The sequence below is a fragment of the Hyla sarda genome, chromosome 6 (assembly GCF_029499605.1).
Source record: "Hyla sarda isolate aHylSar1 chromosome 6, aHylSar1.hap1, whole genome shotgun sequence".
Taxonomy (NCBI): Eukaryota; Metazoa; Chordata; class Amphibia; order Anura; family Hylidae; genus Hyla; species Hyla sarda.
This window is the reverse complement of record NC_079194.1, coordinates 47,716,556-47,737,101: the sequence shown is the minus strand read 5'-3', so window position 1 is coordinate 47,737,101 and position 20,546 is coordinate 47,716,556. Positions and strand designations below refer to the sequence as shown.

Genomic DNA, 20,546 nt, shown 5'->3' with positions numbered 1-20,546 from the left:
GTTTGCACCCGCATATGCTCGTAATTCATTACGGGCATTATCTAGTGACGGGACATTGTGGCGGAAAAATTATTGCATGCAGTAACGGCCGGGTTTCGCCGATATAGTGACGGAACTTCTGACGGAAGTTCCTAAACGGAGATATTTCATAATGTGAAAGAGGCCTTAGACTTTGCCATTAAAGAGAGGAGAGTTACCCCACTGCCAGACTCTTCTGGTTGTGACCTATCTCTCTGAAAACAAAAGGGTCAAGCAGTTGAAATCCAACATGACTGATTATTCTCTCCCCTGACATCATATGTAGCAAGGAGGGGGGGGGGGGTAGGAAGGCCCAATACACTTTAGACAGTCAACCAGTCCCACTCATAAGGACTGGTTTGGCCCAACCTTTATTGGACACCTTAAAGGGGCTGTCTAGCGAAATAAACAATCTGTGTATGGTCTCAAAAAGTATGTTAAAATAACTTACTAATATAATGTTATTAGCCATTTCAGCTCTGCTCCCTTGTAGCTGAGAAATTATTTCACAATTTCTGAATGCAGTCAGTAGAGATGAGCGATGAAAAATTCGATTCGCAACTAATGCGAATATTGCCGCGATTCGATCGCGCGAATCACTTCATTAAGCTCCATTTTACAGCGTTCCAGGCTATTGGAGACCTAAGATGGAGGATTCACATGTGAGTACATGGGGCAGGGGATTATGGGAGGGCGGGAAACAGCAGCGGGAATGAAGGTAGGCGGGCTGACCCTGAATCACATGTGAGATGCAGCCTATCAGTGTTCACTGACCCCTATGATGTCACAGCCCCTATATAATCGGCGGCCCTCTTGCCTCTCTTCATTTCATCAATGCACTCTGATGGAGAGGACGGGACTGTGTGTGTGTGAATAGCTCATACCACAGCGTTACACTGCAACTGCTAGTCACATCAGCATTAGGGAAAGGCAGGAGTGCAGAGTGCTGTGCTGTTACTCTGAGAAGGATCATTGATAGCTAAACCTCCTGGAGAACTGTGGCTCCGATGTAGTGGTCCAGCCTGCTGCATCACCCGCTCCCTCCTTCATCCAGCCAAGGCTCCACCACCCCAGCCGATAGGAGCTGTGTGTCAAACCCTCCTTCTGTCGCTCCTGCTTCTCCCGCTTTTAGTCAGCCATTCCGCCAACAATCCATCGGTGAAGCCATGTACAAGAGACAACAGTATGCGCCCACTCATCTAATGGTGCAGAAGTTGAATGTGCTCCTGTCCAAGTTGCTGGTGTTGCAGTCCCTCCCTTTTCAAGTGGTGGACTCTGCACCTTTCAGAGAATTGATGGCTTGTGCTGAGCCGAGGTGGAGAGTCCCAAGCCGTCATTTCTTTGCGAGGAAGGCAGTACCAGCCCTGCATAAGTTTGTACAAGAGAAGGTGGGCCAGTCCTTGAGCCTGTCACTGTGTTCGGCAGTGAACGGCAGCGCCGACGTGTGGAGCTTTAACTACGGGCAGGGACAATACTTGTCTTTTACGGCCCACTGGGTAAATGTGGTTCCTTCACAGCCACAACAGCAACATGGACAGGTCACACCGCTTCCTCCTCCACGCTCTCGCTCCCAGGCAGTTGGTCCTGTTACAGCGTGCGTCGCTGCCTCCTCATACTCCACTGTGTCCTCGGCATCCACGGCACATCCAAATCTCAGTGGCCCTTCATCGTATCATGTGTGTAGGGCACGGCGGTGTCAAGCTGTTCTTCACATGGTTTGCCTTGGTGAACGGAGTCACACAGGGGAGGAACTGCTAAAGTTCATTCGTAAAGAAATCTGAGTATGGCTTACTCCATGAAATCTGGAAATGGGAACCATGGTGACCGACAACGGGAAGAACATCATGTCCGCGTTGCGACAAGGAAGTGTGAAACATGCGCTCTGCATGGCACATATGTTGAATCTGGTTGTCAACCACTTCCTCAAGTCTTCCCCCCATTTGCAAAACATCCTGAAAATGGCAAGGAAACTGTGTTTGCACGTCAGCCACTCGTACACCGCCAAGCACACCTTCCTTGAGATGCAGCGTCAGAACGGTATCCCACAACATAGTCTTATTTGTGACGCTGCCACACGTTGGAATTTCACCCTCCATATGTTGGACAGACTATACGAACAAAGAAAAGCCATCGCCGATTTCTTGATGATCCAAGCAGATAGGGTACTCCCCTGTGCAACTTCAACGTGAACCAGTGGCAGCTCATACGTGACTCCTGCCGTTTGCTGAGGCCCTTTAAGGAAGCCACATTATTTGTGAGTCGCCTGGATTACGCCATGAACGACGTAATTCCACTCCTACATTTCCTACAACAAATTATTGAAACCATGGCTAGTCACGGCAATGGAGACATTGCGCCTACATCTCAAGGCTACATGAGCCCTGTGGGGGCTGAACTGGAGGAGGATGATGAGGGGCAGAGTGGAGCACAGTTTAGGTTGGAAGAGATGGCCGGTGTTTCTAGTCTTCAGACAGGAGAGGATGAGCAGGAGCAGCCAGAGGAGCTGGAGGGTTATGAGGAAGGCGAGACATAGAACCCAGACACACCGTGGCAGTATGCAGTGGAGATGGAGGCAGGTAGTACCTCCGAGTCACTGGCGCAAATGGCATGATGCATGCTCAGTTGCTTGCGTAGTGACCCCAGAATTGTCAAAATTTGTCAGCGGGATGATTTCTGGATCTCCACCTTATTAGACCCTCGCTACCGTCCCAGAATGGGGGCCTTTTTTACACCCACTGAGAGGGAGGACAAACTGACCTACTACAGAGAGATTCTACGTAGTCAGTTGGCTGATGCCTATCGGACACATGGTCCATCCGCTCACAGGTCTGACTCGGGGGGCCCTCTGCGCTCACCTTCCATTGCCATGGCTGCTGGGGAGGGGAGGGGTGGCAGGAGCAGTACTAGCTCAGTCAGCAGCAGCCTGAGTCTACAGTCACTGATGAGTAGCTTTCTTCACCCGCATAGTGAAGCAGCTCATCAGCAGCAGGTAGACATGGAGCAGGACCTGAACCAGCAGGTGGTGGCATACCTTGACATGGCCATGCCAACAACCATTGAAGATCCGCTGGACTTCTGGGCAGCCAAACTTGATTTATGGCCACAACTAGCAGAGTTTGCCCTGGAAAAGCTGTCCTGCCCGGCCAGTAGTGTGCCATGAAAGCGGGTGCTTAGTGCGGCCGGGGCCATAGTCACCCCAAGACGAACTCGTCTGTATACTAAAAATGTGGAGAGACTGACGTTTGTCAACATGAATCAGGGATGGATCAGCCAGGATTTCCAGCCACCAATGCCAGATGCCTCAGAGTAGATTGACTATGCTGCTACACCAACATTTCCAATTAAGGATGGTTATGAAACCCTCTTGGGTTATCAATTAGGGTTATGAAACCCTCTTTGGTACTGTGATTGCTTGGCTCATCCTGTGTCTTTCAGGAACTACTTGCCTCACTGATGCTTCTGGCCTTGTGCCTTTAATTTTTGGATGTTTAGCAGTAGCTAAATATATGCTTAATGCAAATGTCAACATTGATCTTTAAATGTAAGGGGTTATGAAACCCTCTTGGGTACTGCGAATGCCTGTTCCTGACTCATTCTGTGTCTTTCAGGAACTACTTGCCTCCCTGCCCTCAGGCCTTGAGCCTTCAATTTTTGGATGTTTAGCAGTAGCTAAATATATGCTTAATGCAAATGTCAACATTGATCTTTAAATGTAAGGGGTTATGAAACTTTCTTGGGTACTGCGAATGCCTGCTCCATACTCATCCTGTGTCTTTCAGGAACTACTTGCCTCACTGATGCTTCTGGCCTTGGGCCTTCAATTTTTGGATGTTTAGCAATAGCTAAACACATACCTAATGCAAATTTCAACATTCATCTTTAAATGTAAGGGGTTGGTTATGGTCTCCTCATGCTGCAGCCAACTCCAGGCTGTGTCATTCTGATAATATACAGAGAGCACTCACTGTCCTAAATTTTCGTTAACATTTTTCGTCAAAAATGTTTGTCTTTTTTATTAGGGATTGTGAAGCTTTAGTGCGTACTCATGCATCAGCCAATCAATATATGGTTTACTGATGGTGCTGCTGGGCCTGGGAATTTCAAATTTTCTCATAGGTAGCACCCGCTATCCAAAAGTCTTCTTCATAAATTTCTACAATTGTTGTATTTTTTTGGAGGGATTGTGAAGCCCTAGTGTGTACTAATTCATCAGCCAACTCCAGGCTGTGTCATTCAGGCAATATATAGGTAGCACCTGCTGTCCTAAATATTCTTAAAATAATTTTAAAAATGTTTGCTTTTTCTTTGGGATTCTGAAGCCCTGGTGTGTACTCAATGAACTCAAAGTGTGCTACTCCGCCTCCACATCCTCCACTGTGTCTTAAGCCTCCACCGCCCGGACAAGTCTCAGTGGCATTTCAGCATACCATGTGTGCAGGTCACGGCGGTGTCACGTTGTTCTTTACATGGTTTGCCTTGGCGAGAAGTCTTGGAAACAATGGCCGGTCAGGGCAATGGAGACGTTGCGCCTAAATCTCACGGCCACATGAGCCCTGTGGGGGCTTGTTGGATTTGGTCCTTTGTACCCACACGTTAGGGCCTGGGACATGCAAAGGTTGTTTTAAATTTTAAATCAAGAAATGATGGCACTGCTAGGCCTGGGTCTGGGAATTTCAAATTTTCTCATGGGTAGCACCCGCTATCCAAAATCTTTTTTGAAAACTTCTAAAATTGTGGTGTTTTTTGGGGGGGATTGTGAAGCCCTGCTGTGTACTCGTGCATCAGCCAACTCCAGGCTGTGTCATTCAGGCAATATATGGGTTACTGATGCCGCTGTGGGGCCTGGGTCGGGTAATTTCAAATTTTCTCATGGGTAGCACTCGCTATCCAAAATCTTTTTCAAAAATTTCTAAAACTGTGGTGTTTTTTTGGGGGGGATTGTGAAGCCCTGGTGTGAACTCGTGCATCAGCCAACTCCAGGCTGTGTCATTCAGGCAATATATGGGTTACTGATGCCACTGTTGGGCCTGGGTGTGGTCATTTCAAATTTTCTCATGGGTATCACCTGCTATCCAAAATCTTTTTCTAAAATTTCTAAAATTGTGGTGTTTTTGGGGGGGAATTGTGAAGCCCTGCTGTGTACTCGTGAATCTGCCAACTCCAGGCTGTGTCATTCAGGCAATATATGCTTTACTGATGTTGCTGTGGGGGCTTTTTGAATTTGGTCCTTCGTACCCACATGATGGGGTCCGGGACACTCAAAGTTTGTTTTCATTTTCAAATAAAAAAATGATGGTGCTGCTGGGCCTGGGTCTGGTAATTTCAAATTTTGTCATAGGTAGCACCCGCTATCCAAAATCTTTTTCAAAAATTTCTAAAATTGTGGTGTTTTTTGGGGGGGGGGATTGTGAAGCCCTGGTGTGTACTCGTGCATCAGCCAACTCCAGGCTGTTTCATTCAGGCAATATATGGGTTACTGATGCCGCTGTGGGGCCTGGGTCTGGTAATTTCAAATTTTCTCATAGGTAGCACCCGCTATCCAAAATCTTTAAAAAAAAAATCTAAAATTGTGGTGTTTTTTGGGGGATTGTGAAGCCCTGGTGTGTACTCGTGCATCAGCCAACTACAGGCTGTGTCATTCAGGCAATGTATGGGTTACTGATGCCGCTGTGGGGCCTTGGTCTGGGAATTTCAAATTTTCTCATAGGTAGCACCCGCTATCCGAAAACTTTTTTTAAAATTTCTAAAATTGTGGTGTTTTTTAGGGGGATTGTGAAGCCCTGGTGTGAACTTGTGCATCAGCCAACTCCAAGCTGTGTCATTCAGGCAATATATGGGTCACTCATGCCGCTGTGGGGCCTGGGTCTGGGAATTTCAAATTTTCTAATAGGTAGCACCCGCTATCCAAAATCTTTTAAAAAAAATTCTAAAATTGTGTTGTTTTTTGGGAGGGATTGTGAAGCCCTGGTGTGTACTCGTGCATCAGCCAACTCCAGGCTGTGTCATTCAGACAATATATGAGTTACTGATGAAGCTGTGGGGCCTGGGTCTGGGAATTTCAAATTTTCTCATAGGTTGCACCCGCTATCCAAAATCTTCGGTTTAAATTTCTTAATTCATCTTTTAATCTTAGGGATTGTAAAGGCCTAGTGCCTGCTCATGCTGCTGGCAACTCCGGGCTGTGTCATTCAACCACTATATGGTCTCCTCATGCTGCCAACATGTCCATGCTGTGTCATTCAGCCACTATATGGTGTCCTCATGCTGCCAACACCTCCACGCTGTGCCATTCAGCCACTAAGTGGTCTCCTCATGCTGCCAACACCTCCACGCTGTGTCATTCAGTCACTATATGTTCTCCTGACACTTATGCCACCACCAGGCTCTGTCATTGTGCTGATGTGCGGCAGTGATTCTAAAAGCGATGCCGGTAATCTGCATGTTATTCTGAATAACAGTAGTTTTTTCACTAACCCAGCGCACTCCATATGCGTTTTAGAACACAGCAAAGTGTTCTATACCCCTATAGAGGCTGTATGTAGGCTAGAAATATCCTTTTTTAATATAGATTTGCCACGAAAAAATTCGGAACAAAACAAACTTTATCGGAAAATTTGGCGAATCGGCCGAATCGAATTTTTGAAAAGTTCGCTCATCTCTAGAGTCAGCTCCATCCTTGCTCCCTCCTCCCATCCTGCCTGCTTAGGACTAGACCATGAAGTGAAGAGGGGGGACTCATATTACTGAATATATTTTAAAGCAGCAGGAAGCCTTTCTTGGGAAAAACAGCACTGAGCCTGTTTTGATGGAAACTACTGTGACTGAGGAAGGCTTCCTGCAGCCTAAAATCTAATCAGCAGTAGTTTGAGCTCCCCCTCTTCACATCATTAGTCTTGTCCTTAGCAGACAGGAGGGGGGAAGGAGGGACAGGAACTCTGTTTTTAGATAGTGTGACGTGATGTCACAGCTACAAGCCATAAAGCTCAGCTTATATGTAAGATCTGTGCAGTATGGCCAATAACATCATATTATTAAGTTGCTTTAGTTACTTTTTGACACCATCTACTGGTTATTTCTTTAGCAGGACAACCCCTTTAAGGCTATCCTTTATTTATGTATATTCTTTAAACTAAATGTAGCTTAATAAAGAGCATATACCTGTTTACCAATCATAGAAGGTATCACAGATACTGGTGTGGTGTCCCGGTACAGGACCTTGTCCTGTCCCTGTCTTAAGTCCCCTCAGTTAGAGTCCCTCCATTCCACAGGGATCTCCTGCAGGGCTTGCCCCTTGTTTGCCTCGTATAAATGTGTTCCTGTATATTGCTCAGTCTGCATATAGAGCAAGTACAAATATATAGGACCTTGCTAGGTCATGTGATATATTAGAATGGTTTTACAAATGTTTAGGACCTTTCTGGGTCATGTGATAATGTCATGTGATGTACTCAGAGTTCTCTGGGTTCAGGACCTACAGGCTTTGTAACCAATGGGATTAATCCAGCCTCCTTAGTATATAAGGGGCTGTAGTCTCTAAATTCGCTCTCTTGTCCATGCATGCTCTTCTCTCTTAGTTCCTGGCACTGAAGCAAGCACAATCAGCATATCTCAATTCATCTTACCTAGGCCAAAACCTAAAGGACCAGCAGCCACTAAAACCGTGAGTTATAAAGCTCTATCTACAAATTCTTTGTGACTACTATTCAACTCAAATTCTATAAGTAGCACAGTGGCCTGCTTAAAACTCAAGACTATTAGTCCCAGCCAAGCCTGTGAGGAACCTGAATCCTGGTTACCTTAAGAGAAACTGTTTAATTGTAAAGACTGTTTGCACAAGAAGTTAAGTAAAAGTTCCAGTTAACTCATAAATCCTGCTGTGGACATTCCGTTTATTATCCTGAAGTTTTTGGGCCAGTTGTCGGCAGGGCCTTCTATACAAAACAACCTCACCCGGGCGCCACGACAATTCAAGGGTTAATACCTCCAAACCCTGTAACATCTTTGCAACACCCCTATATCACTACCCTTCTGGCTTACCACAACTCTTTTGGCATCCTACGAACAGGATACGGGTGTGTGCCTTTAATAACTTTGCTACCCTAACCACCCGCAATGAAAAAGGGTGTATACTGTTATTGCAAGTGCCATAGTCCTCTCCCTATTCAGAACTGTGCATTTAAAACTGTCCGGGATTATCGCAAGTTGCGCACAACCAGAAGTCCTCCGGGCGCAGCAAAATTCAAAAGCTCTGGCAGCTGCGCCCGCATCACTATAGTGCATCTCCGCTGCAGAGACTCTGCAGACATAGTGACAAGGGTCTCGACTGCACAGCGGTCAGCAGAAACCAAAAAAGCAAGCAGCACAGAGCGCCGCAGCACGCCGTGGACCATCTTAAAGGGCCAGCGTACCCTAATTGCCCAGCAGAGACATCGCACTCAAGCTTCAAGTCAGCGCACTTGAGCTTCAAGACAGCGCACTCAAGCTACAAATCAGCGCACTCAAGCTTCTCTTAAAGGGCCAGCATACCCAATCAAGTCTACAAAATGTCAGCACCTATCTACCACCACCACCACCTGACCCACAGGATGGTGGTGCTCCTGCAACCCCGCCAGAGGGGTCACCACAGTCTGCAAGGAGAATGTTGCCCTCTTCACCTCCAGTTCAACATTACAACCTGGGAGCTCCTGTAGCTGCACCTGTCTTCTTGGGGAATCCAGTGCTCTCTACCTATAATGGGGATCCTTTCACCCTGCGAGACTTCAAGGAGGAGATACAAAGTCTTTTTGTTTTCTATTCTTTTCCCCCTAACCAGCAGGTGCAGTTACTCACGGGACAGCTACAGGCATCTGCATTGGAAGAGGTCCGCACCTGGCCGGCCGCTGACAAGGCCATAGTGGAGCAGATGTTTGAGGGACTATAACAAGTGTTTGAGTCTCACTCCCCATCTTAGGTACGTCTACGCCTGTATGAAAGATGTCAGAAACCAGGTGAGACCCTTCGGGCCTATGCTGTAGCGTTGCAATATGTGTTAGAAACTGTACAGAAATTAGATGTCATTACACCCGAGCAGGGTAACAAGGTGCTCATGGACAAATTCATAGACGGGGAACAAAATAAATGGGACAAGGTCCAACTTAGAATGCTGGTGGTGCAGAACCCTGACATATCTTTCCCTGCCTTTAAGAGATTGGCCATAAAAGTTATTGAGTCAGAATCAGAGGCAGAAATAGTTAGTGCCCCTTCCCCTCACCGCTAGTTCCTGCACAAATACCCACTGCTACAAGCCCTGTGCCCGCGGACTTACAGAGTGTACGACAGGACATTGATCAGTTAACTAAGGCCGTTAAAGAACTAGCGAGCAGGTCTAGTCCACCTAGTCAAGAGACACTTCCACCCAGAAAACCTGCTCCCCGTCCTGCCAATGCACCTCATTACCCCCATTGAGGCCTCAAGGGACTCAGAGACCCATCTGCAATCATTGCAATAATGCCGGGCTTTGGAAAAGTCAGTGTTGGGCTTTTAACGGGAATCCCCTGAGGTCAAGGACTGCCCCTCAGGAGCATCATCACTAGGTCCAGATGCAACATGCACCAAGTCAGGACTTTCCTGTATGCCGCCCCATGCCCTTACGTGAAGGTTATTGTGGAGGGGGTGCAGTTAGAGGCCCTCATTGAAACGGGTTCCCAGGTATCCATTATTCCTAAAGATGTGCTTTATAGATATTGGGGGCCTGAATTATTGTATGAACCAGATTATGTGGACTTTAAAATGATGGCAGGGAACGGGAAACCAGTACTCAGGCATGGGTACTGGCAGCCCACCATACAAGTGGGAGAGCATGTCCTCCGAGGACAAAGTGTCATTATAACAAATGTAATTGATTAAGGGGCAGCAGAGTTCTTCCTAGGAATGAACATTATGAGGCATTTTTTGAGGTTTTGAAGAGATCGTAGGGTCCTTGCATGCATCTCTCCCTCACATGTCACCCTCAGGCCGGCGAGCTGCGCAACACCATCTGAAGACTCTGCAAGCCGAACAGAAATTCGTCAACCATCAAGGAGAGATCTGCCGAGTGAGGATTCAGGATATACGGTCTGTGACCGTCCAGCCACAGACAGAGACAATTATCTTGTGCCGTGCCCGACCAGGGGTGAAGAACCAGGATTATCAGGCCTTGCTGGAGCCGATTCAGCTGGAAGACTACCCCTTGGTCTGTGCAGCGAGGAGCCTAGTTACTGTTTCTAACGGAAGGGTCCCGGTCCGAGTAGTCAACTTGTCGGATGTCAAGTTTTATATCTGTTTTATGTTTTATATCTGACATTATGTCATTGATATTTTCTTTATATATTTTTATTGAAATCATGGTCTGTTTGTATTACTCTCCTTAATGTTAATCAACTGTAACAAATAAATATATATCATTTTTATAATAACTGCGCTATTATTTTATTATATCTCAAAAGTTACTTTACCACTACTATAGAACTCATATCTGGTGACCCGATCTCCTGGAAAATAAGACTGATCGGAGCTGTCAGAGACAGCTCTGACCAGCCTAAAGCATAGGAGCGAGGTGGCAATGTTGGCAGACCCTCCTATTCCCTGCCATTGGTCGGTCAGGCTGACCACCAATGGCAGGAGGGGGGCGGGGGGTAGAGAAGTGCGGCTGAGAAGGCTGCAGTGAAGGTCGCGATAAGTGATCTTCACTGTGGCCTTCTAAAAGCTGCAAAACTACAACTCCCAGCATGCCCACACAGCCAAAGGCTGTCTGGGCATGCTGGGAGTTGTAGTTTTGCAACATCTGGAGGGTCACATTTTGGAGACCACTGTGTAGTGGTCTCTAAACTGTGGTCCTCCAGATGTTGCAAAACTACAACTCCCAACATGCCCAGACAGTCAGGGATGCTGGGCGTGTAGTTCTGCAATATCTGGCCCTTCAGATGTTGCATAACTACAACTCCTAGCATGCCCAGACTGTCCAGGCATGCTGGGAGTTGTAGTTCTGCAACATCTGAAGGGCCAGATATTGCAGAACTACACGTCCAGCATCCCTGACTGTACGGGCATGCTGGGAATTGTAGTTTTGCAGCAGCTGTAGGCACACTGGTTGGGAAACACTGAGCTGGAGTCTGTTTCCTAACTCAGTGGTTCCAACCCGTGTGCATCCAGCTGTTGCAAAACTACAACTCCCAGAGTGCACTGACAGACCGTACATGCTGGGAGTTGTAGTCTTGCAACAGCTGGAGGCACATGGGTTGGAATCACTGAGCTAGTCTGTTTTCTAACTCAGTGGTTCCCCACCAGTGTGCCTACAGCTGTTGTAAAACTACAAATCCCAGCATGTACGGTCTGTCAGTGCATTCTGGGAGTTGTCATTTTGCCACAGATGAAGGTTTGGGGTGCCCCCCCCCTTGGGGCGCCCCCCACCCCCCATGTGAATGTACAGGGTACATTCACACGGGCGGGTTTACAGTGGGCTTCCTTCAAGGAAACTTACTGTGAACCCCCGCCTGTGTGAATGTACCCTAAAAACACTACACTAACAAATAATAAAAAGTAAAACACTACACATACACCCCCTTACACGTCGCCCCCCCCCCCCCCCCCAATAAAAATGAAAAACGTCTCATACGGCAGTGTTTCCTAAATGGCGCCTCCAGCTGTGGCAAAACCACAACTCCCAGTGTTGCCGGACAGCCATAGACTGTCCTGGCAGGCTGGGAGTCTTGCAACAGCTGGAGGCACCCTGTGGGAGACACTGCTGTAGGGTGTTGGTGGAGACAAGCCCCATCCTTGTAACCGGGTCCACCCCTACTGCAAATTCCTTATTCAGGTCTCAAATGTGCATGGCGCTCTCTCACTTCAGAGCCCTGTCGTATTTCAAGGCAACAGTTTAGGGCCACATATGGGGTATCTCCGTACTCGGGAGAAATTGCATTACAAATTTTTGGGGGATTTTTCTCCCATTACCCTTCGTAGAAATGATAAATTTGGGGAAAAAACCTGCACTTTAGTGAAATTTTTTTTTTTCATTTACACATCCGAATTTAACGAAAAGTCGTCAAACACCTGTGTGGTGTTAAGGCTCACCGGACCCCTTGTTACGTGCCTTGAGGGGTGTAGTTTCCAAAATAGTATGCCATGTTTTTTTTTTATTGCTGTTCTGGCACCATAGGGGCTTCCTAAATGCGACATGCCCCCAAAAACCATTTCAGCAAAACTCACTCTCCAAAATCCCATTGTCGCTCCTTCCCTTCTGAGCCCTCTACTGCGCCCGCTGAACACTTGACATACACATATGAGGTATTTCCATACTCGAGAATAATTGGGTTACAAATTTTGGGGGGCTTTTTCTCCTTTTACCCCTTGTAAAATTTCAAAAACTGGGTCTACAAGAACATGCGAGTGTAAAAAATTAAGATTTTGAATTTTCTCCTTCACTTTGCTGCTATTCCTGTGAAACACCTAAAGGGTTAACAAACTTACTGAATGTCATTTTGAATACTTTGAGGGGTGCAGTTTTTATAATGGGGTCATTTATGGGGTATTTCTAATATGAAGGCCCTTCAAATCCACTTCAAAACTGAACTGGCCCCTAAAAAATTCCGATTTTGAAAATTTTGTGAAAAATTGGAAAATTGCTTCTGAACTTATAAGCCCTCTGATGTTTTCCAAAAGTAAAAACATGTCAACTTTATGATGCAAACATAAAGTAGGAATATTGTATATGTGAATCAAAATATTAGTTATTTAGAATGTTTATTTTCCTTACAAGCAGAGAGCTTCAAAGTTAGAAAAATGAAACATTTTCAATTTTTTCATCAAATTCTGGAATTTTTCACAGGGAAATGATGCAAGTATCGACAAAAATTTACCACTAACATAAAGTAGAATATGTCACGAAAAAACAATCTCGGAATCAGAATGAAAAGTAAAAGCATTCCAGAGTTATTAATGCTTAAAGTGACAGTGGTCAGAATTGCAAAAAATGCTCCCGTCCTTAGGGTTATAATGGGCTCCGTTCCCAAGGAGATAAGGGGCTGTAATCTCTAAATTCGCTCTCTTGTCCCTGCACCCTCTTCTCTCTTAGTTCCTGGCACTGAAGCAAGCACAATCAGCATATCTCAATTCATCTTACCTAGGCCAAAGCCTAAAGGACCAGCAGCCACTAAAACCGTGAGTTATAAAGCTCTATCTACAAATTCTTTGTGACTACTATTCAACTCAAATTCTATAATTAGTAGCACAGTGGCCTGCTTAAAGCTCAAGACTATTAGTCCCAGCCAAGCCATTGAGGAACCTACATCCCGGTTACCTCAAGAGAAGCTGTTTAATTGTAAAGACTATTTGCTCAAGAAGTTAAGTAAAAGTTCCAGTTATCTCATAAATCCTGCTGTGGACATTCCGTTTATTTTTGTGCCGTTATTGGGCCGGTTGTCGGCAGGTCCTTCTATACAAAACAACCACTCCCTGGCATCACGACAAATCAAGGGTTAATACAACCAGACCCTGTAACATCATTGCAACACCCCTACATCACACCGGCATTCTATGATAAATACTAAAGTGTAAGACAAAGCTGAATACCTTTAAAAACTCGGGAGGCCAGGCGGGACTGAAGCTCAGAAACTGGCATGATGGCACCAGTTGGCTGAATGAGTCCGACTACTGCGAGCGTGGGCTTCTCCAAATGATAAGGAAACATAAATTTGTATAAGGAAACCTTGTTCTCTTTAACAGTGATGACCGTTTCTTCACAAAATGGGAATGAAAAACTGTATCCTGTAGCGAAGATGACGGCATCAATATTTTCCTCTTTTGTCCCATCTTCGAAGATGACACCAGTGTCTGTAAATTCCTTGACATTCGACCTGACCTGAACATATCCAGACACAATGCGATTTGGAAGGTCATCATTGACTGTTAGCTGTTGGCTAGTATATCTGTGAGGAAAAATACAACATTCTTCATGTTTCAGGCCACTGTATTATAAGGACTCAATAAGCCATTGCAAAACTCAATGAGAAAATAAACATATTTGGCCCAGATTTATTGATGTATCATAGGCAAAGACTGTCTGATTTGCAGATCGCAACCGATCACAGTTCAGCTTTCTAAACTTACTCTGGTTATATAAATGATGAGCTGGTTTGGTTGCTATGGGCAACTCAGAGAGTCTTTGTCTCCAACAGATTGATAAAACTTGGCCCATGTGATTCTAAGTCTATATTAATGATATCTCTACATAAAACTAAACAAAAATAGTCCCAGTAGGTCGTGGGATAAATTACTATAAATCTCCAATCCCCTTATTGAAAGGGGAAACACCCTCCGGGGAATAATACCCTCAACTGAAGACCCAACTAAAATGTAACTTTTATTTTTACTTATTAAAACTGACAATACAAAACATATGTGGGTTAAAATTATCAGGTAGTGCAGTGAAACAAGTTTAAAATTAGTCTGAGCTAGTTCTTATCACTGTTGATAAGTAATCCTAGATTGGGATTTTATCTGTCTTATTGAGACCATGTTTCCTGCTTCACACCTGTCTAAAATCAGCAAACACCTGCCCTAAAGTTTTGCTGGAAAACTATCTTTCTCAAAGGGACATGTCATAGCAGTCACTCATTGGATCAACTAGTGTAGGCAGCGCATCAGAAGTGATGTTGTCATGAGGTTATATAAGACCCGCCGGACGCCGACACCACAGTACCTGATGTCCCTTTGAGAATGCTAGTTTTCTAGCAAAACGTTAGGGCAGGGGTTTGCTGGTTTTAGACAGGTGTGAAGCAGGAAACATGGTCTCAATAAGACAGATAAAATCCTATTCTAGGATTACTTATCAACAGTGATAAGAACTAGCTGAGACTTATATAACAGCACCACCTAGTGGGCAATTCTAAACTCTTCTCACTGCACTACCTGATAACTTTAACCCACATATGTGTTGTATTGTCATTTTAAATAATTAAAAATAAAAGTTACATTTTACTGGGGTCTTCGGTTGAGGGTATTATTTCCCCGGAGTGGGTTTCCCCTTATAATAAAGGGATTGGAGATTTATATCTCTACACGAATGCCAAACTTCTCCATTTTCAAGACACTAAATATAGTATAAACAATTCTATTTCCACTTGTATTTCATAATGGATCTTTGGATATATAATTAGAAATCATAATACACTAAAACATAAGTTAAAAGTTTTAAGCCTGCACCATCTTCAGCTCTTCATTTTGTGCACTGTCCTAAATCTATTACATACAGTTTCCTCATCGTCCCCTTCGGCAGAACAACTGGGTAATACTGGTCATTTGACCACACTCTAGGACCGCCCACCTAGACTCAATACAATTAATTAATTAATTAACACTGGGCCAAATTGCCCATAAAACACCATCACCAACAGATCCACACTGTGGTTTTTTTGGTCCTCTTTGATGAGGGCCACACGCTGTTCGCCCATCTATCAGTCCTGCGGGGTCTGGGCTGCATCTTTGTACGTGAGTATGCTGCCAGTGCGGGGTCCTGGCCTTCCCTGCCACCCTATGTGCCGGTGCGGGGTCCCGGAGTTGCTCCTGGACAGGAGTAGGTGGCAGGGCTCAGTCAGTGAAGTAGCCTGACTTGGATGGAGCGTACCAGTGCGGGGCCTGGGCTCCAGAGCGGAGATGCCCGGACTCTGTACCTGCGGTTCTGTGTGCTGGAGGCGCGCTTGTGACGTTGGCGCCGCCTCCTGTGTGTTCCCGGCGTCTTGGGCGCGCGGCCTCCAGTTGTTTCTTCTGTAGGCAGCAGGGGGGTGCGCGCTGGTGACGTCAGGGGAGTCCTTCTCAGCGGGGTGCCGGCAGTTAGTTCTATATTAGACCAGGAGTCTGGTGTGTTCACCCTCTTGCTGGGCAGCCGGGCTCTTGGTCTAATAAGGTATTTAAGTTCTTATGGTGGGCTTTTCCTGGGCTATGCTGCTGTTGCTAGCATTCTGGTTGCTGGTTTCTTCTTCCTGTTTTGCAGATGTCGGAATCTGGCAGGAAGAAGAAGACAAAGTCTAAACATAGATGCTGTGTGTTCTTCAATGAACCCCTTCCTGATGCCTTTCCATTTGATGACTGTGAGCTCTGCTCTAAAAATATGGAGCAGAGGTCTCTAGGTTCCAGAAAAGTTAAGCGCTGTATAAGCTGTCTTCACCCGCTGGGAGCCTTATCCTCTTCCAATATCTGTGATGATTGTGCTCCTATTGAAAAAGAAGGCTTTGAGGATGAGGCTAGAGACTTCTTTTCATGGATGCGTGAACGCATGTCTGTACCTAGCACTTCTGACAGCAGTGCTAAGCCTAAGAGAACTAGATCACATTCTGGTTCTTCATCTCATTCTTTGCCGGTGTGTTCCAAAAAAGTGAAGCGTGTAAAGAAGTCGGTCAAAGTTTTGTCTTCTTCTTCTGATAGCTCTTATAAGAAAAAGAGGATGCATTATAAAAAAATTATCCTCATCCTCCTCTTCTAGCTCCGGTTCTGAGTCCGATGTATCTGATGACTATTACTTGTTTAACTCTGAAAAAACTAACAAGTTCATAAAGAAAGTGAAGAAATGTGTGGAGACAGGAAAAGATAAGCATAATATTAAAGGGAAAGAAAGACTCTTTTATTTTCCTAAGAAAAAGTCTAAACATCTATCAGGTCATAAGATACTTGAAAGTATCATGAATAAAGAATGGGAGAAGCCTGATAAACGTCTGGACTTAGGATCCAGATTCAGACGTCTATACAGGTTAGACCCTTCAGTATCTAAACGGTGGGATGAACCTCCTAAAGTAGATCCGGCGGTGGCAGGAATCTCCAAAAAAGCATTTTTTCCTGCTGATGACTCCATCCTGTTAAAAGATATGATGGATAAGAAAGCTGACACTTTGCTAAAAAGGTTAGATATTAATACGGTGTCTTTAACCCCTTAAGGACTCAGCCCATTTTGGCCTTAAGGACTCAGACAATTTAATTTTTACGTTTTCATTTTTTCCTCCTCGCCTTCTAAAAATCATAACTCTTTTATATTTTCATCCACAGACTAGTATGAGGGCTTGTTTTTTGCGCGACCAGTTGTCCTTTGTAATGACATCACTCATTATATCATAAAATGTATGGCGCAACCAAAAAACACTATTTTTGTGGGGAAATTAAAACGAAAAACGCAATTTTGCTAATTTTGGAAGGTTTTGTTTTCACGCCGTACAATTTCTGGTAAAAATGACATGTGTTCTTTATTCTGAGGGTCAATACGATTAAAATGATACCCATTATTATATACTTTTATATTATTGTTGCGCTTAAAAAAAATCACAAACTTTTTAACCAAATTAGTACTTTATAATCCCTTTATTTTGATGACCTATAACTTTTTTATTTTTCCGTATAAGCGGCGGTATGGGGGCTCATTTTTTGCGCCATGATCTGTACTTTTTTTTGATACCACATTTGTATATAAAAAACTTTTAATACATTTTTTATAATTTTTTTTTATAAAATGTATTTAAAAAGTAGGAATTTTGGACTTTTTTAATTTTTTTTCGTTCACGCCGTTCACCGTACGGGATCATTAACATTTTATTTTAATAGTTCGGACATTTACGCACGCGGCGATACAAAATATGTCTATAAAAAAAGTTTTTTACGCTTTTTGGGGGTAAAATAGGAAAAAACGGACGTTTTACTTTTTTATTGGGGGAGGGGATTTTTCACTTTTTTTTTACTTTTACTTTTACATTTTTTTACACTTGAATAGTCCCCATAGGGGACTATTCATAGCAATACCATGATTGCTAATACTGATCTGTTCTATGTATAGGACATAGAACAGATCAGTATTATCGGTCATCTTCTGCTCTGGTCTGCTCGATCACAGACCAGAGCAGGAGACGCCGGGAGCCGCACGGAGGAAGGTGAGGGGACCTCCGTGCGGCGTTATGAATGATCGGATCCCCGCAGCAGCGCTGCGGGCGATCCGATCGTTCATTTTAATCGCGAACTGCCGCAGATGCCGGGATCTGTATTGATCCCGGCACCTGAGGGGTTAATGACGGACGCCCGCGAGATCGCGGGCGTCGGCCATTGCCGGCGGGTCCCTGGCTGCGATCAGCAGCCGGGATCAGCCGCGCATGACACGGGCATCGCTCCGATGCCCGCGGTTATGCTTAGGACGTAAATGTACGTCCTGGTGCGTTAAGTACCACCTCACCAGGACGTACATTTACGTCCTGCGTCCTTAAGGGGTTAAATAAAGCAACTTTGTCTTCAGTCCCCGTATCCAGGGCTATGAGATTGTGGTCCAGCCAGCTCTCTCGCAAGTTGAAGAGGAAAATGCTGAATCATCATGCAAAAACTCTAATTTCCTCTATCAATTCTGATATCTTATGTGACTTTTCTTTAGATGTGCTGAAGATAGCAGCCAAGTCTATGGCAGTAGCAAACTATCTGGTTAAAATCATGGTCGGGAGTCTCTTCATCTAAATCTCACTTTTGTACCTTCCCTTTCCAGCCAGGTAGACTATTTGGGAAACATCTGGATAAAGTCCTTAAGGATAAGAGAAGGGATGGTGTTCTGGTCCTGCCGCATTCCTTTCGCAGATCCTTCAGAGGGGACCGTAACCAAAGGGGCAGAGGAGGTTTCCGCAGGCAGAGTTTTCAGGAAAGACCGGATAAAAGGTTCCAGTTCAAATCTCAGGATAAGGGAACAAAAAAGCCTCCACGTCCCCCTCCGCCTAAACCGGAGTTCTGACGCCAGGAGTATGGTTCCGGTAGGTGCAAGACTTTTCCATTTTGTGGAAAACTGGGAAGAAATTACTTCCGACCGGTGGGTTTTAAACATAATCCGATCCCGTTATGCTCTAGAGTTTTGCCACCTGCCCAGGGACAGATATTTGGTCAATCTAGACAAAGACCAGCTGGTCTTAACTCTTCTGTCAGAATTTGTTGTAAAAAATGCACGCGAACCAGTTCCATCAGAAGAAGAGTTCCTAGGAGTGTATTCACGTGTGTTTCCTGTGCCCAAACCCGGCAGAAAGTGGCGCTTAATTATAGACCTTCGTTTTTTAAACAAACATCTTCTAAAAACCAAATTCAGAATGGACAACATCAGGTCCATTTATGGGATCGTCCAGCAAGGTGAAGTCATGGCATCACTGGACTTGAAAGATGCTTACGTGCACATCCCTATCAAAGAAGAGCACAGAAGGTACCTCAGAGTAGCGATTTCCTCGGAGGGGGGAAAAGTTTTGCATTACCAGTTTCGTGCTCTACCCTTCGGGTTGTCCCCTGCTCCAGGGGTATTCACAAAAGTAGTGGTGGTCCTTGTAGCAGCCGTCCGGCTTCAAGGAATGAGAATCGTACCATATCTGGACGACTGGCTGGTTATTGTCAGCACCCCAGAGCTATTGAAGGATCATCTATCAGCCTGCATTCAGTTGTTACACAAAGTAGGATTCATAATAAACTACCAGAAATCGGAACTAGTTCCAACATCGCGGATTCAATTTCTGGGGTTGATAATAGATCTGCAAGCGATGAAGATTTTCCTGCCATCTGCCAAGATCAATTTCATAAGAAGAATGATACTGAGTCTGTATCACTTTCCGAGACTGACCAACAGAAGGGCTATGAGCATCCTTGGTCTCCTTACGGCAACCATAGAATCGGTTCCGTGGGCGAAGGCGCACTTTCGACCACTGCAACAGGAGATTCTTCTAGCCAACCAGCGTTTTCTTCACCTGGATGCTTCCATGAATGTTTCCTTCAAGGTCAGGACCAACCTTTTGTGGTGGACAAACAAGCTGCATTTACAAGAAGGAAAGAGTTTCGTCCCAAACCACCAGGTAGTGATTACGACGGATGCCTCGGCTGTGGGTTGGGGTGCCCATTTAGGACAGTCATGGTCTCAAGGTCTCTGGATCCCAACTGTCTGGAAGAAGTCATCAAATTTCAGGGAGCTAAAAGCCATCCAGCTTGCCCTGCGCCATTACGAGTCATCTGTCTTAAAAAAATATGTCTTAGTGCGGACAGACAATGCTACCGCAGCTTTCTATATCAACAAGGAAGGCGGAACTCGTTGTCGCTCCCTTCAGAAACTCTGTGCGGAGATCATGAGTTGGGCGGAGCCTGTGGTTCTGGGTCTAAGAGCCATTCATATCAAAGGGGAGACAAATCTTCAAGCAGATCTTTTGAGCCGGCAGACTCTTCAAGCAGGAGAATGGTCCCTGAGCACAAGATACTTCAACATGATAACGGCATTATGGGGAGTTCCACAAATGGATCTGATGGCCACCAGGGAGAATCGGAGGTTACTCAAGTTCGGTTCTCTCAGAAGACTCGACCGTCCAGATGTGTTGGACGCGTTCTCCTTGCCATGGAATGGGAAGTTTCTGTACCTCTTCCCTCCACTTCCCATAATTCCCAAAGTATTGAGCAAGATTTTGGCAGAGTCACCATCTGTAATTCTAGTGACACCTTTCTGGCCCAGGAGGGCCTGGTTTCCGGTTGTCTTACATCTG

At 45.2% G+C, this 20,546-nt stretch overlaps 1 protein-coding gene across 4 annotated transcripts in view; it reads right to left on the bottom strand.

Annotated features, from left to right (window-relative positions):
• Positions 1 to 20,546, bottom strand: part of LOC130275545 (flavin-containing monooxygenase 5-like) — a 214,437-nt gene that overhangs the window by 11,808 nt on the left and 182,083 nt on the right. For all 4 annotated transcript variants that reach the window (XM_056523611.1, XM_056523614.1, XM_056523612.1 and 1 more), the window contains one exon: positions 13,606 to 13,961. In XM_056523611.1, coding sequence (XP_056379586.1) covers positions 13,606 to 13,961 — 356 coding nt within the window. The remainder of the gene's footprint in view (positions 1 to 13,605; positions 13,962 to 20,546) is intronic.